Source organism: Lutjanus erythropterus, chromosome 18 (genome assembly GCF_056507025.1).
Source record: "Lutjanus erythropterus isolate fLutEry1 chromosome 18, fLutEry1.hap2, whole genome shotgun sequence".
Lineage (NCBI taxonomy): Eukaryota > Metazoa > Chordata > Actinopteri > Lutjaniformes > Lutjanidae > Lutjanus > Lutjanus erythropterus.
The window spans coordinates 31,919,636-31,935,967 of record NC_139334.1 but is presented as its reverse complement, the minus strand read 5'-3'; the positions used below and the strand labels follow the sequence as shown (position 1 = coordinate 31,935,967).

At 38.9% G+C, this 16,332-nt stretch overlaps 1 protein-coding gene across 1 annotated transcript; it reads left to right on the top strand.

The window, feature by feature from the left end:
* Positions 1–6,831: 6,831 nt before the first annotated feature.
* Positions 6,832–13,195, top strand: LOC146311312 (butyrophilin-like protein 2). The gene is made up of 9 exons (XM_084742454.1): positions 6,832–6,949; positions 8,011–8,349; positions 9,660–9,764; positions 9,924–10,253; positions 10,372–10,704; positions 10,825–11,133; positions 11,447–11,779; positions 12,042–12,363; positions 12,638–13,195. Exons 1-8 carry the CDS (start codon positions 6,907–6,909, stop codon positions 12,134–12,136), a joined length of 1,887 nt encoding a protein of 628 aa, XP_084598580.1. The 5' UTR covers positions 6,832–6,906; the 3' UTR covers positions 12,137–12,363; positions 12,638–13,195.
* Positions 13,196–16,332: the final 3,137 nt, after the last annotated feature.

Here is a 16,332-nt window from a genome sequence, read left to right as displayed (position 1 = left end):
GTTGCCAAAAACACCACCTGCTGCCACATGATGGATGTTTGTTCTTCTAACAGAGCTGTGTGGGGTGTTTACAGCAGTTTTAGTGTTTCTTGTTGCCTTTTTCTGGTGTTTTTAGGAATGCTGAATCAAACTTGGTCTAAAAAAGCCAAGAACTCCACATATTTGGTATCAAATTAAAGAAGAAATTGTATTTTTTCAAATGAAAACAACTTGTGACTGTCAGTTTTGTTTTGTTTCTGAGACAGAGCTGTTTGTTTGGGTTGAGTTGGAAATTTTTCATTTAAGTGAACAGCAGCAACATTATAGAAATCTGCAGGGTTTTAGAGGGTTAACTGGCCCCTGGACTTTCATTTTACAAAAGGGACCCCCAAGAAAGTTGAGTATCTCTGCAGTGGACTAAACAGTGAGCTAATAAACAAAGACAAACATGTAGTTTGGTCAAAAATTAAACTTTTGAGTTTAGACTTTTTGTCAGCCTGCAACAGATACTATCCTCACATGTCTGTGCATGCAGGTTCTTATGTTCATGAAATCTGTTCATTGTGGGCTCATCAGGTCTCCGCAACACTCAACATTAAATCTGCAGGTACAGACTTGTGATATTTAGTGAATTAAATATCTAAAGGTTTCAGACTATAAGTCAGGTAGAACCAGCTGTTTAATCAATAATGAACGAAAATAAGTACTATGGTGAGGGGTGAGCTTAAGTTAAAACTGGGGGCTTGCTCACTTTAATATTCAGAATCTAATGTGATAAAATGTAAAAATCTGTTTGCTTGTAAGTCAGAGAGGAGGCCTGCAGACTGCTGCCCCTGTTTGAATCCAGTCTGCCTCCAAAAAATAGAAAAGAAAGAAAAAAACAGAATGTAATTTCTCTCATTTAAATAGAATGATTGACAGCACAAAATGAAACCAACTAATGAGAGTTTGTGGAGGACGAGGAGGAACTGAATGAGAAACTTTCACCATCTGGATGGAAATTACAGATTATAAAGAGCCGCCTTCAAAAAGACCTGCTGTGTTTTTATTGAATGAAGTGAAGAAGTGCATGATGACGTGACTGACAGCACAAAATTAAATCTAATTTTAGACACATTTCCTCCAAATTCACTCTGACATGTTTGGTATCTTTGGAACCTTTTTCATCTCCACTAGAATTTAAAACAAAGTTCTGTGTCTTTGAGCGACGCCAGCCTGATTTTATAAAGATGGAGACGGACACAGAGGTGTACTGTGTGTATGTGTATACACATACATGGAGTGGAATAAACAGTAAAAACAGCCACAGATATGTACCAGTGAAACCCCGTCCACACAAAGAATGATAATGATGTGAGCATCCACACCTTAACATCTAAATTAAAGAAACATTTACAGGTCAGACCAAAAATTAACATTAGCTACACAGGAAACCGCTAACATTAGCCACACTGACAACTGCTAACATTAGCTACACAGACCAGTCGCTAACATTAGCTACACAGAAAAACCGCTAACATTAGCTACAAAGAACAACCGCTAACATTAGCCACACAGACACACTGCTAACATTAGCTACACAGACCAACTGCTAACATTAGCCACACAGACCTCCACTAAAATTAGCTACACAGACCAGTCGCTAACATTAACTACACAGACCAACTGCTAACATTAGCTACACAAACCAACTGCTAACACAGACCAGTCACTAACATTAGCTACACAGACCAGTCGCTAACATTAGCTACAAAGACCAACCGCTAACATTAGCCACACAGGCCAACCGCTAACATTAGCTACACAGTCCAGTCGCTAACATTAGCCACACAGACCAACCGCTAATATAGCCACACAGACCAACCGCTAACATTAGCCACACACACCAACTGCTAACATTAGCCACACAGACCAACCGCTAAAATTAGCTACAAAGACCAACCGCTAACATTAGCTACACAGGCCAACTGCTAACATTAGCTACAAAGACCAACCGCTAATACAGGCCAACTGCTAACATTAGCTACAAAGAACCACCACTAATGTGACAGGTAATCCAAAAGTCACAGAATGTAATCAAGTTACAACCGAACAGTGAGCTGATAAAGACAAACAGGTAGTTTGGGTCGTAGTGTGTTAAGCAGATCAGAGTTGGGCTGGTCTATTTTCTGGAGTGAATGTTTGGGTAGTAGTGTGTCACTATTAATTCCTCACATTTAATTAATAATTCCTGTCACACTGTTGATAAATCTGATCCACCTCAGGCTGCAGTAACCCAACATGACCAGCAGGAGAATCACTTCAGTCAAGTCTAGACTTTAGTTATTTCAGTTTACTTACTTTAGTTATTTTAGTTATTTTTTATTTATTTGACATTTCCATGTCAAAGTAAGATTTTATAAATAACTAATAATACATGTTTTTTTGGGGTTTTTTTTTTCCACTTAAGATGAAAATGGATCATGAGTCCATTTTATAAATGAGGCTCCTGATCACAGACTGTGTGTTAAAGTTTAGCATCTGTCTTGTGTTTGCAGAGTTTTTGGAGCTGAACTCTTCGTAGTTCTGGTCCAGGACTCTCAGCTTCCTGCCCTCGGCGTGATGCTGCTGCTGCTGTTTGGATGATTTGTGTTTCTCCGTTAAGTTAACATTGGAAATATAATTTATAGTCATCGGGGGTCTTCTCACGGCCAGACCATTCATCAGCTCTGACATGTCGCTGCCGGCTAACGAACGTCTCCGCTGCTCTCAGACCGCGGCGCTCGCTTTGTTTATCCGCAGCCTTTATTTACTGAACCCAGCCCAGCGCCATGGCTGCCTAATGGCCGCCATTCATCATCCCTCAATTGATTTTCAATTGCAGCGCTGCAGTGTGTTAAGCAGATCAGAGTCAGGCCGGTCTATTTTCTGGAGTGGATTTAAGTGGGTTTGTTAAAGCCCCGAGGAGAAGACGCAGTTCTGCTGTTGGTGGAGACTTTAATGTGTTTTTGATTTTTAGCATCCTGCACTGGCCTGGTTCGGTTATGATTTTCAAAAATTTATTGTTCATCTGCTGAAAAATCACAAAATGAGCTGCAGAAGTTGAATCACACCAGAGACAAACTGAACAAACTCCTGGTTCCTTCATGGAACCTGAATTCTGTTCAGGTTTGTTAGTTTAGTTTTTTTTTTGGGTTGGTGGTGGATGTGGAACATGACGGCTGCCTCTCACAGTTTGGGGTTAGATTATGATTTAAAGCCTGTAATCCAAATAAACCCCGAATAACACTGATCATGTAAACTTCTCCTTCACTCACTGACTTTAGTAGTTTTTATTTTATTTTTAATGAACATTTCTGGGTAAAGACCTGGTCACTATAACATTAAAGTTAAAATAAATGGTAAATTCAGTTCATTCCAATGAAATCAATGCAATAAGTGGACTCAACTGCTGGAACAAAGTAAATCCACAGTTTTTGGGTCGAGTTAAATTTCGATGACCTTTGGGCGGATTCTGGCCGCATTTTTAGGCTAAATTCATTAAATTCTATTTACACCTTTAGATATTTCTATTTGACGTTTTATTCATGTGCAACAATAACATACATGTTTTAGAAATAAAATATCTAAAGTTGTATTTCCAAACACTAATGAATGAGATTGTTTGCAATCAAACTGGCATGCGTTTTACCACCCCTAACATCACCATGTCTTCCTCTTGCCAGATTCGCCCCTGGCCCCGTCGTCTGATTGCAAACCATCTTGACGGAGCTGACATTTGAGTGGACGGAAAAGCCGGAGAATCCAAAATGAAGGAAGCAACTGTAGCTGATCAGCTGTGTCACCATTCACTTTTATCGAAGCTCCTCAGAGACCTGCTTTACACTCAGTTACCTGTTGATTCCACTGAGCACGACACGTCTGCACTGCACACGGTTTTGATCCGTCTTCTACACAGCTGCATGTTCAGTCAACAGCATTTCAGAAGAGGAACATTTTGCTCACCTGATTTTGTTGACTTTCTCAGATAGATCTCAATAACGTCTCACTGACTGCAGCCAACCCACGACGACCCCTTCTTCTCCTTAAATAAGCGAGTGTTACTTTTGTAGCTTCTAACTGAATCTCTGTGGTTTGAAGTTTAGTTTTTCTCCTGCGTTGCCATTTGTACTTTAAGGTTTCTGCTTTATTTTATTGTTTTATGTTCACTTTCAGCTGAGAGGAGTTGTGATCAGTTACTCCTGATGGAAACACAATTCATGACTGTTGTTTCATCATAAAAGCTCTTAGATAAAGTAACAGATTTTTATTGTGTAGATTTTAAAGGAGATGAAACGTGTACATTTGTTTTTGTTTTACATACACTTGCCTCAAGCTCAACTTATCTTCAGGTAAAGACACACCTTCAAGCAGGTGACCCCGATGAGATGTAAAGCTCTGCCGTGCTGGGCTGACGTATCGAGTCGTACTGAGTCAGAAAATGTGTGTGACATTTTAAAAGCTTTAATGACTGAATTGTTCTCTTCCAGGAGCTTAGAACCAATGAGGGAGAAGAATCAGGACTGTCTGTCGCCACACAGCCTCATGCTGCCTGTATGAAGGTGTCTGCTGACACTAATCTTTGACTTCTTTATTTTCTCTGAACAGTGAGTTCAAACAGCAGCAGCACGTCTCCTTGTGGCGTCGTCGGCGACGACAGATCTCGATGAATTCCCAGTGGAGTCGGCGGTGGTGTGCAGGCAGAGGGTGCCGCCGCCGCTGTCTTGTTCACATCAGAAGAGCTTTTACAGCAGCTGTCATGTGAACACAAAGCTGCTCTCTGATCTGTCAGTTAACCTGATTGAACCTGACGCTCTGTGAGGCAGCGACGGTGTGACTGTGAGAGGATCAGCTGTTCAAACAGGCTTCATCTGAACTCAACACAAACCTGAAACACTGAACCTGCGCAGGGCCAGCGGGGGTCCACCTGGATCACTGGAACAACTACTCACATCTTTACTGCAGTAAAATTATCAATACCTCCCACCAGTACCGCCAGTTTGCAGCATGAGATCAATAACGCTTTATCTCTTTATCCAGAATGATACAAAGTTTAAAAAAAAACAACAAGTGAAAATGGAAATAGTACACAAACCTCAGTAGTTGAATAAATGTACTTAGGTACTGTTCACCAAAAAGAGAAAAAATCAGACTAACACAGTGTCACACAACCACTTTACTGTGAAATTGACCGCCTTACTTTAAATTTAAATACTCAGTTCATCAGGGCACACAGGTCATAGACTCACTCCACACAATTTCTGTGGTTGAAAATACTGAACATTTTGTTGAACAGTTTTGTTATTGCTAACACAACCACTGTCTCATTGCTCAGACTGATATTTAACATTTGTTTCTAGAAAAAGACAATATTTTATTTATCTTTGAGCTCTGAGCTGTTTGTTCACCACAGAGAAACCAAACATCTGTTTGTGTCCTTTTTAAAACTCAGTAAATCCAAAGCGTAGGTTGACCTGTTCTCATCTCCTCTCACAGCAGTTACAGTGTGATCCTACATATCTCCAGCAGATGGCAGCGGTGACTGTCATTTCTATTCAAATGCTTTATTGCTGTTATCCAATCAACATGGCTGTAAAACCATGACAGTACAAATATTTCTAAGGAGAACAAAAACAAAAGTTAAAATGCAGAAATATAAAAGAAAACAACACCAAAATAAAAAGTGTTGTACAGGTAAACGAAGACCTCAGGTGTAAACTGAACACATCTGACTTGAAATTACAGTAATTTGTGCAATATCTCACCTGTGAATTGTTATTACACATTATATATGACGCAGCATGATGCACATTTTTTACATCATTTTACATATTCTACAATATATAGCAGCAATATGTAAATATAAAACAAGAAGAAATAGAATATAAATAATATATGAAAAAGGTACATTAAATCTTACTCTATATATTTTGTTATTGTTGTTATATTATCTCTGTATATATTGTAATTTAACATATATATATTTACATACTTCTTATTTTCTATTCTTAGAATTTCTCTGTGCTTGTATATTTTTATGTTTTTGACTGGGAGCACCTGTAACATGATCGGTGTCAATCAGTGGTGGAGTTTAAGTATAAAGTAGCATAAAATGTAAAGTAAACCTTGAGTATGTTCATAAGTACCTTACTTGAGTAAAAGTACATTGTTACATTCCAACATTGAGAGTATCCAATGAGAGAGCCTCAAATAAATCTGTGAACTGGTGAATGAAACACTCTGAGAAGACGGAGGGAACATTACATCACTACAGAACAATCTCTGCTCGGTGTCAGACTTTGGTCCAGTTCTGTTGAAGCTCACGGGAGAAGAACTCTTAGAACCAAGATGTTCTATAACCTGTTTTAATTCAGTAGAGTCGAAGTACAGTGAGAATCATGTCACTCTGGGTTTAGCTTAACTCTCAGCTAACAATGGGCCTCATGCATGAATCGTTCATACACACAGATTTGATCTTCAATTGTTGATCAATACTTTTGTATTTCCTGTTTGTTCTCAGGTCAGACGACAGCTCCAGTTTGCACAAAAGTCGACTCCTGGCCCAGGACTAAATATACGTAGAGTAAAAATTGACTTGACCTTTAGTTGAGGTACTCTGATCAATCTCCCATTTAATCATTGGTCCTGTTTATCTTCTATTTTAGTTTAATATTTTAAAATCATGTATGTATTTTATATTCTTTCTTCCTCTCTTTCTTGTATTGTCTTTTGATGTCGTTTGAAAAAACTGTGTGTAGCTGTTGTAGGTCCCACCCAAACCTGATGCATCACATTCCTATAATAGCTGGCTCGAGGCTTTCTTTTAAACTGAAAGTAAAATTTTCTTTCTGACAAACTTTTTTGGAAGACGCCGAGAGAATTAGACGTGATGGTTTTTGTTATTTTTTCATGAACATGAAGGTGTTTGTGGCGTTTGTGGTCCTGGTGCACGGTAAGATAACCATACTGCTTCCACTCAGACAGACACACTGCATGCACTCACACACACACACACACACACACACACACACACACACACACACACACACACACTATACACATCTATTTTGGTCATCTTTATTTTCTTAATCTCTGTTTAATGTTTCTATAATTATATTTTCTTAAAATAAATGAAACTCATCCAGATATCAGATTTGAAAAAGGAAACACCACCAAAAACCGATTTAGGTTGATTGATTATGAACTTTAAGAGCAGCCAATAATAATAAAATAATTAATTGAAATTTTAATCTAGTCCACTTTCTGGTATTTGCATTATTGTGTTCTTCATTTTTGTTTTCTAATCAGAACAATAATAATAATTAAAAAAAAAAACTCAAAAAGATGTTTATCAAGTAACATGATGGTGAGTACATCACATTATCACTGTTTCTCTGTTTCTGTTTAATAAACTGTTAATGAGGAGGGAATGTCCTGTACAGATTAAGATACCCAGCAGTATATAAAGTCATTATAATGAGCTCCACCTTTATCAGCTGCAACATTAAAGTGATGAACACATCAATGACTTGAGCCATTCTGCATAATAAGTACTTATACTTTTTGTATTTTAGGTACTTTGTACTTTTGATTTGATGTAAAGGTAGAATCTGTAGGATTTCTCTGAGCTGTTTGTAAATGCACCAGAAAGTCAGCTGATTGTTGAGTCTCATATGATGATGTCAAATATCAACCTTCTGGGATGTTAAAGTGCCCTGAGCAGTTAAAGTAATGAGAAAATAATAAAGTGCGGGCAGAGGGCGGGGTCTCTGAGACTTTAAATTTAACTAAAATACTCTCATTTAAATGAGGGCAGTATATATGGAAAAAAAACAGTTGAAAAGTGGATTTGGTGGACGTCATGCGGATGTTTGCTCCTACATGTTGACCATATCAGACCACAACAGAATAATGCATCCAAAAGCACAGTAACAGTTAAATATTAAGATATTATTCAAAAGAGTAAAGTTAACAATATATACACTGTTTTATCTGTCTGTATTTGTGTCCTAGTGGTTTCCCAGCATGCCTCAGGTGTTGAGGTGTATGAGGGGGTGGAGTCTGTCCTGCTGCCCTGCCAGGTACTTAGGTTAGTTGAGGACCCCATAGTGGTGTGGAGTCGCTCAGATCTCTATCCCACAACCATCCACAAACTTCAGGACAAAAAGGAGGTTTACGTTCAAAACCAACGTTACAGCGGCCGAACATCGATGTCAGCTGACGCTCTGGACACCAGAAACTTCAGCCTCACTCTGATCAAACCCCACCTTTATGACAGCGGCAACTACACCTGCAGCATTAGCAACAGTGAAAAAGAACTGAAACGGATTGATGTACAGCTGCAGGTCAAAGGTGAGGAACAACCACCGACCACCCTCCTCAGTACAGGTTCCAGGTCACTGCTGTAGCTACAGAGTAGAGGTGAAATGTCAGTAACGTGGACATTTATGTATTATCAGAACAGGGGAACTGCAGGGGGTCCAGGAATGGTTCAGTGATGGTTTTGAGGGGGAATGGATCAAGGAGCTAAAAGGACTTAATTACCACAGAGGTCAGGACAACAGATCTGTAGTCAGTAAGTCCTGTGGTCCTCGTTTTTGGGGGGCGGTAATGATGATGATGGAGGTTTTAAAGCAGGCTGACAAATGATATGTCTTCAGTGAGGCGTTAATGAGACAGCCAATCAGCACAGTGCTTCAGGGTGGACAGAGAGACAGAGTCAGGTCCGGCTGCTTTGAGGGTTCTGTCTCTTGAACAGTGCTGGCTGTTGTTCTGACTGTGGAAATGTATCTAGAACACAGATGTATTAGAGCTCAATGCCAAACACAAAGATGGTGTCTGTTTGGTCCAATGAGAATCGCTCACCTGGCACATATGCTGTTTCTACCTTCTGGGGTATGAAATTCATCATGGTAAGCATTATAATTGATTTTGTTTGCACTTCAGAGTGTCAACAGTTTTACAGTGGTGGTTTACATCGAGGACACACAGGAGGCAGAAGTGCTGCAGAGTGTTTCCTGCTTCCATTCAGCACCCATGTTAATCAATTAGAGTATTAAGACAGATTATAAGACAGAGCACGCTGCGGTGCAGAACTTCGTGGTCGAGTCACGATCTGCATCTAATTCCTGCATCTGTTCTATTCTGGCAAGAAGTAAATCAGGAAAGAAAACACACTGATGATCTACTATAAATGATATAAATGATAGATTATGTGAGATAAATTATCTAATTCTGATAAATGATGAAATATGCATCTCATGCTTTAATTTCTGTCCACCCCTTTCACTGCTGTTCTCCCAGAGTTTCAAATCCTTTGATCATTTCCTCCACAAGATGCAATATCTAAATCTGCCCAATGACTTTATTTACTATTATTATTATTATTATTATTATTATTATTATTATTATTATTATTATTATTATTATAGCTATTTCTAATAATAATAATAATAATAATAATAATAATAATAATAATAATAATAATAATAATAACTTTGACAGAATTTGTTTGTATGTTGATGTGGGATCCCATTGCTCAGAGTAAGAAATTGACTGAGATATACCCAGTACTTGTAATACATCTGTAAAAATGTGTAAAGAAACTTTAAAAAGATTATTTTTGGAAATTGTAAAAGTCATGTTTATGTTGTTGCCCACAGAACCATACACTTTCCCAGCTGAGGCATGGGTTCTCCTGGTTCTGGTTGTTGTCCTTGTTGTTGCTTTGGGTCTTGCAGTACATGTTTGGTTCAACACCATAACAGGTATGTGTGTGTGTGTGTGTGTGTGTGTGTGTGTGTGTGTGTGTGTGTGTGTGTGTGTGTGTGTCCACTACCCTACCACAACAACCAAATCTAAACTAAATTTCTAAACTACTCTAAAGATGACCTGTGAAGACCTGATGTGGTTTGTTGTCCTCTTAGTCTCCCAGGTGGAGGTGGAAGAAGGGGTCAAGTCTGTCAAGCTTCCTTACAAAACCAGAGACAAGCTTCCTGACGATGTCACAGTGGAGTGGAGCTGCTCTGCCCCCAACCCCATGAGGGTCCATGTTTACATGAAGGGGGGCAACCATCTGGTCAAAGCAGACCAGTTATACTCTGGCCGTACAAAGATAAATGAAGAGCCACTTAACACTGGAGACCTCAGTCTGACACTGAAGAACCCCTGCTATAGAGACAGTGGCACCTACATCTGCACTGTCCACAGAGACAGAGAAATCTTGGAGCAGAAAGTTGTATGTCTCCGAGTCAAAGGTCAGTGCTGTAGATACAGGTCAGAGGTCAGTGTAGGCCATGGCTCCAGCTACCATCAGTATCACTGCTGCAGTTAAACTGTTAGTAAAAATGTTGTTGTGGTTTGTTGTCCTCTTAGTTCAGGAGATGGTTGTTGCAGAGGAGTGGGCTGAAGCTGTCACACTGCCCTTCATAACAACAGCTGAGCTGCCTGAAGACGTGACAGTGGAGTGGAGGCGCTCTCATCCTGTGCCCATGATGGTCCACTGGTACCAGAACAACCAAGACCAGCCTGACAAACAGGATGTATATTACCGTGAACGCACAAAGATGAGCAATGACCCACTGCGATCCAAAGACCTCAGTGTGACCATTTATAACACTGGCTATAGTGACAGAGGGACCTACATCTGCACCGTCCACAGGGATGGAGTCATCCTGGCAAAGAAAGAAGTGCTGGTCCGATTCAAAGGTCAGTAGTTTCAATACAGTTCAGAGGTCAGACCTGAGTGTAGGACATTCCTGCTCCCATCAGTATCACTGCTGCTGCTGCTGTTTGTATATTTGATATTGTGATTTGTTATCCTTTCAGTCTCTGTGAAGGCTGCCAAGCTGCACTGCCAAATCACAAAGAACCTGCTTGAAGATGCTACAGTGGAGTGGAGTCGCTGTGACCCCAAACCCATCATGGTCCATGTGTATCAGAATGGCCAAGACCAGCCTGATAAACAGGACAAGCTTTACAAGAAGCGCACAAAGATGACGGAAGACTTGCTTAAAACTGGAGGCCTCATTCTGACTCTCAGAAACCCAAACAAAAGTGACAATGGGGTCTATATCTGCACCGTCCACAAGGACGGACACATCCGGGCAAGAAAAGTAGTGCTGCTCCAGACCAAAGGTCAGTATTGTAGATTCAAGATTCTAAAACTTCTAAAACAACTACCGTCATTTTCCAAGCAGAATGAAATTGCTATTGTGTTATCCTGAAATGGTGCACTGTATTAAAATCCACATATATTTACAATGAATAATTAAAGTCCAAGTGAATTACAAGTAACAAGGGTGCAAAGTACAGCATAGAGTGCGATGTGTTAGATAGGAGTAGTCATGTAGCAGAAGTCAGTGTAGACCACTGCTCCTGCAACCTCCAGTGTCACTGCTGCTGCTGTTTGTACAGATGATTTTGTTAAAGTGGTTTGCTGCCCTGTCAGTCCACCAGATGGAAGTGGAGGTGGGGACAAAGTCTGTCCAACTGCCCTTCCGAAGCTCAGTTCTGCTGCCTGAAGACGCCACGGTGGAGTGGAGCCGCTGTGAACCCAAACCCATGAAGGTCCACGTCTATCTGAATGGTCGAGATCAGCCTGGAGAGCAGGAGGAGTTTTATCAAGGACGAACAATGATAAAGAAAAACCTGCTGGAAACTGGAGATCTCAGTCTGACCCTGACTAACCCCACCGACAGAGACAGTGATTTCTACATCTGCACTGTCTGTCACAGGGATGGAGACATCATGTGGCAGAATGTAATGCAGCTCGAGGTCAAAGGTCAGTACTATTGGTCAGAAGACTATTTTTGTACGTTTAGTTTTCTTTTGTGTGTATTTTAGTTTAAAAATATTCAGAATAAATGAAAGAATGAACAGACAAGTCTGTGAATGATAAAAAGGTGTCTCTTTAACAGACAGATGAAACAGCAGTGTTTCATAATCCATGTCTGAAAATGGCTTCAGGTTGTGTTTGTTTGTTTTTGGTGGTGTTCAGCAGGACTTCATGTTGTTGCTGACAGCTGAATGTCTCTTCTTTGCAGAGAAAGAATTGGAAATTAGAAGACGACAGGACCAAGGCGAAACAGACGATACTGTGAACATACCACTGATGGACATCACCACTGGTCCAGTGTAGTGTTCTCTGTTGAATTTGTTTGTAAAGCTTTGGTGGATCGTTACTTGAATCCAGCCAAGGACAAAAATTGGGTTCTGATTCCTTCTCTTCTGTCTGCATGTTTTCTGCTCTGAATTTCCATGTATCACTGAGTTAGTGATACAAGTTTTTTTAACCGCAGAGAAAATGTGTCTGAGGAAATTATGTTTTGTTCAGCTTCTTTGACTCCTGACCAGGCACGTGCACAGGTAATCATCTTATGTTGCTGTAACAACTGATAAAGGAAATTAAACTGCTGATAGAAAGAACTGAGGAGGCCAAGTGGGAACAAATGGAGGAGAAATTAGGAAGTACATTCAAAAGGAAACTTAAAGTATGGTTAGAGGATCTGCAGAAACATCACTTCATGTCACGTAGCCATGGCGATATAGCTGAAGACGACAGGACCAAGACGAAAGAGAAAATGGGTCTGAGGAAATGTTTTGTTCAGCTTCTTTGACTCCTGACCAGGCACGTGCACAGGTAGACTCTAGGTGGTGCTCGAGCCTCTGACCAGATAAGTGCCCTTTTCCCAAGACAATCTTTTTGTATATTTTTTCTAATTTCATATTTTAGTTTTTAATTTTGTCCCATAGCATCACTTCTAAATTAAAAGCATGTTTTAAAGTGCATTTTAGATCTAATTCTACAACACTGCACAAACCCCTTCCTCCCTTCAGCAGGAACATGGAGCGCCATGCAGAGCATCATGATGCACGTCTGCCTGACCTGCCAGGTAACAGCAGTGTTTACTCTGAACCTCAGCAGTGTTTGGTGCTTAATACTGAAGCTACAGTGCAACATCAGTCTTAACAAACTGTTCTGGTGTAAATCTGCATCACCAATTAAAACGAGTTTACAGCCATTAAAAAGAGTTTTCACTGTGTGGATCTGAGATGTGTTTGTGTTCATGCCACAGAGTAAAAATACATTGTTACAAGAAAAACTCCTCCATAAAAGTATTGTACTTGTATTTCATGTGGTGTGTAAAATACTCTTGTTAAAGAACATTATGTTAAAAATAAATAATGTTTAAATTGAGTTTGGGCTTATTTTTTACTCTTGAAGTTACATTTTTGTTATTACAGAGAGAATATAGTCCAAAAAAAATAGGTTCTGTTGAGTTTTTATCTCTTCAGCCAATCTAATCAATCAAAGAGGGAACATCAAAATCTGACTGTACAAGCCTGTTGTTCAGTGTTGTATGATAATAAATCATCATCTTGTAGGCTGTTAACAGAAAACCAGAGCAAATCTTAATCCATATTAACCCACCATGTGTAAAGTTACACACAACTCATTCAACACTGTCGGTTTTACCCTAAAACAATGAATAAGAATGAAAACAACCTGTCAGTTTGATAATCCTTCTTATAACAACTAAACTTTGCTCTCAGTTTCATGATGTCCTGCGTGTCTCTAAACACACACAGGACAGTAGACACCATCAGAGACACACATGTCAGGCTCTCTGCTGTGGGTTTTTGGAAATGTAAGTGCTGTTTATGTTTTATTATTTAAAAAGTTACACACAATAGGTTGTAATGGTTTTTAGCGGTGGTCTGAGGAGGCAGATACTTTGAAGACTGTACAAACCTCCACATGCTCACCAATGGGACCCTGACTGCTGTTTGGTACCGGGAGGACAAATGAGTTTGTACTCAACCTCCAGTTGTTCCAGGTCAACATGTAGTTTATCTTTATATGCTCTCATTAAACATTCATTTTATCACAACTTATTTCACTGGCAGTTAACAGATATAATTAATGTCTAACACTCACACTTCTGTGGGTGTGTTTAAAGAGTTTAAAGTTTCATTTACTCTGAACATCGTGGCTCAGACTTTTTCTCCATCTAAACCTCCAGCTGAACGTAACATAACAAATACGTGAAATGTTTTACTTGTTAACACAAGAAAGGAAGAAAAATCAAAACCAGTGAGACGACACAGAGTTTTAATCAAGTTTAAAAATATTGACTGAGTAAGTAAGAAGTATCAAAGTTATTAAGGGACAAATGTCACAGCTAATTAAAGTGTGTTATAATCATCTTATGTTGCTGTAACGACTGATAAAGGAAATTAAACTGCTGATAGAAAGAACTGAGGAGGCCCAGTGGGAACAAATGGAGGAGAAATTAGGAAGTACAGTTAAAAGGAAACTTAAAGTATGGTTAGAGGATCTGCAGAAACATCACTTCATGTCACGTAGCCATGGCGATATAGCTGTTTGTAATGTAGTTTGTGTTACAAAGTTGATCACGCCATTTGTTGCTCCACCCATTCAGCCTCATACACCAGTGACCTGATAGATGATGTACATATACGGATCACAGAGAAAGTATAAGAAGCCTAAATTTCAGAGGAGTGGGAAGTGATCATCAAGTGCTGGGAGACCCTCCGACAGTCTGAATGAAGAAGTCATCCTGAATTTTAAAAAAGAAACGTAACTGGCCTGAAGGAAGCGGGACTAGTGCCACCTGTCATCTTCAACATCCAAGGAGGTTGTGAGTAGAGCAAAAATACTTTTCATGAAGTATTTCTGTATGATTAATATTATAATATTACTTCTGTACGCCTCTGCACTACTAAAGTACATTAGCTGAAGTTAAAGTAAGTGCCTGTGACTGTGTATTAGGACCACTGGAGGTAAAATAAATGAAAAAAAAAAACACTGAGCCAAGGGAGGAGTTAATATTTAGAAAAAAAAAAACAAAGAACGTCCATGATTGAAATCATTAATTTATGAGAAAAAACTATAAAGCCATAACTTTGAAAGAAAAAAAGGCAAAAATTCTCTAAAAATTAGAATCAATAAATAAAAAAGAAAACTGAAAAAATGCGTTTTTTTGTCACTTTGACTAAACTTTATCAGTTCCTGATATCTCCCTCAGCTTAAAGCAGCATGTTGTTTCGGGTTTAATGTATCTGATCTGGATGAGGTGATGATTTTTGTGCATCAGTGACAACAGCACAGTGGACAGATGCAAGGATAGCACTGGTTACATCTACAACAGGACACAACATGACAGATCATCAAATAAACTGATCCTCAAGTATTTCCTTATTCATAAATCTGACTGCAAAGTAAAAATTCCAGCAGTGCATTTACAGCACCCCCTAAAATCAGGCATTAAAAATGGTGGGGTGCCTGGGTGGCTCAGTTGGTGGAGAATCAGGGCCGTGGGTTCGAGTCTCGCCTGCGGCCTTTGTTGTGTGTCAGTCCTTCACTCTCTCTCCCCATTTCCTGTCATCCCATTAACTGGGGGGCAATATATATATTTAGATACAGTGTGATATGACATGATATAATAATCAATTTAAATGTTATTTATATAGCACCTTTCATATAAAAATGTAACCCCAATCACTTCACAACGACAAAAAAGAAATGAAAACACAATCAAACACATGAAATACATCAAATCGAATGTGTTGTTGGCTGAGTGGTTGCTGTGGCGGCTTTGACATACAAGTTTGCTCTCTGCTGTGGTGTAAATCTTTTGCACAATCAGATATAAATTATACTGGCATTGACAAAAAAACAAAACAAAAAAAAACTTTTTTCCTTTAATCTTGTAAAATCTGAGTTTTTTTTATTGCTTTAAATATCAGTCAAATCCAGCTGCTGGTTGATCCAACTGAATATTTAGTCATAGGTTGGATAATACACAATTAAATTTGGACTCTGGAAAGCAATAATTACTATGTTCACATAATCTCAGGTGGATACATGCAACTTCAGCAGGGTAGCTAATTTGCTTCTTATCTGCAGATATTGACAGCAAACTGGCATCATTTTATGACTGGATATATAAGTTCAGCTTGGATAATATATAAACCATAACTAAGTACATTTACTTAAGTACTGTACACTTTTGAGGTACTTAATGAGGTACTTATTTAAATTTTCTGCTACTTCAAGCTTCTACTTCATTACATTTCAGAGACAAATATTGTACTTGTTATTCCACTACATTTAATTTGTTAAGTTTTTTTAAGTTAAGATTAATAGTCCAAAATATAATCAACAAATAAATGATGTTGTGTTATTATGGATAAGAAAAAACTTAATTGATCATTGCTGAAATTCACAAGTTACCAGCAGTAAAAAAATAAAATAAAATAAAATAAATAAATAAATAAATAAATAAATAAATCCACTGTTACCAACTGCAA

Excerpts from the sequence above, each read along its gene's own strand:
- LOC146311312 (XM_084742454.1), top strand. The coding sequence starts at position 6,907 with ATGAACATGAAGGTGTTTGTGGCGTTTGTGGTCCTGGTGCACG. Across the intron at positions 10,705-10,824 it reads AGTGCTGGTCCGATTCAAAG|TCTCTGTGAAGGCTGCCAAG; the intron begins GTCAGTAGTTTC and ends TTATCCTTTCAG. Across the intron at positions 11,780-12,041 it reads AATGCAGCTCGAGGTCAAAG|AGAAAGAATTGGAAATTAGA; the intron begins GTCAGTACTATT and ends TCTTCTTTGCAG.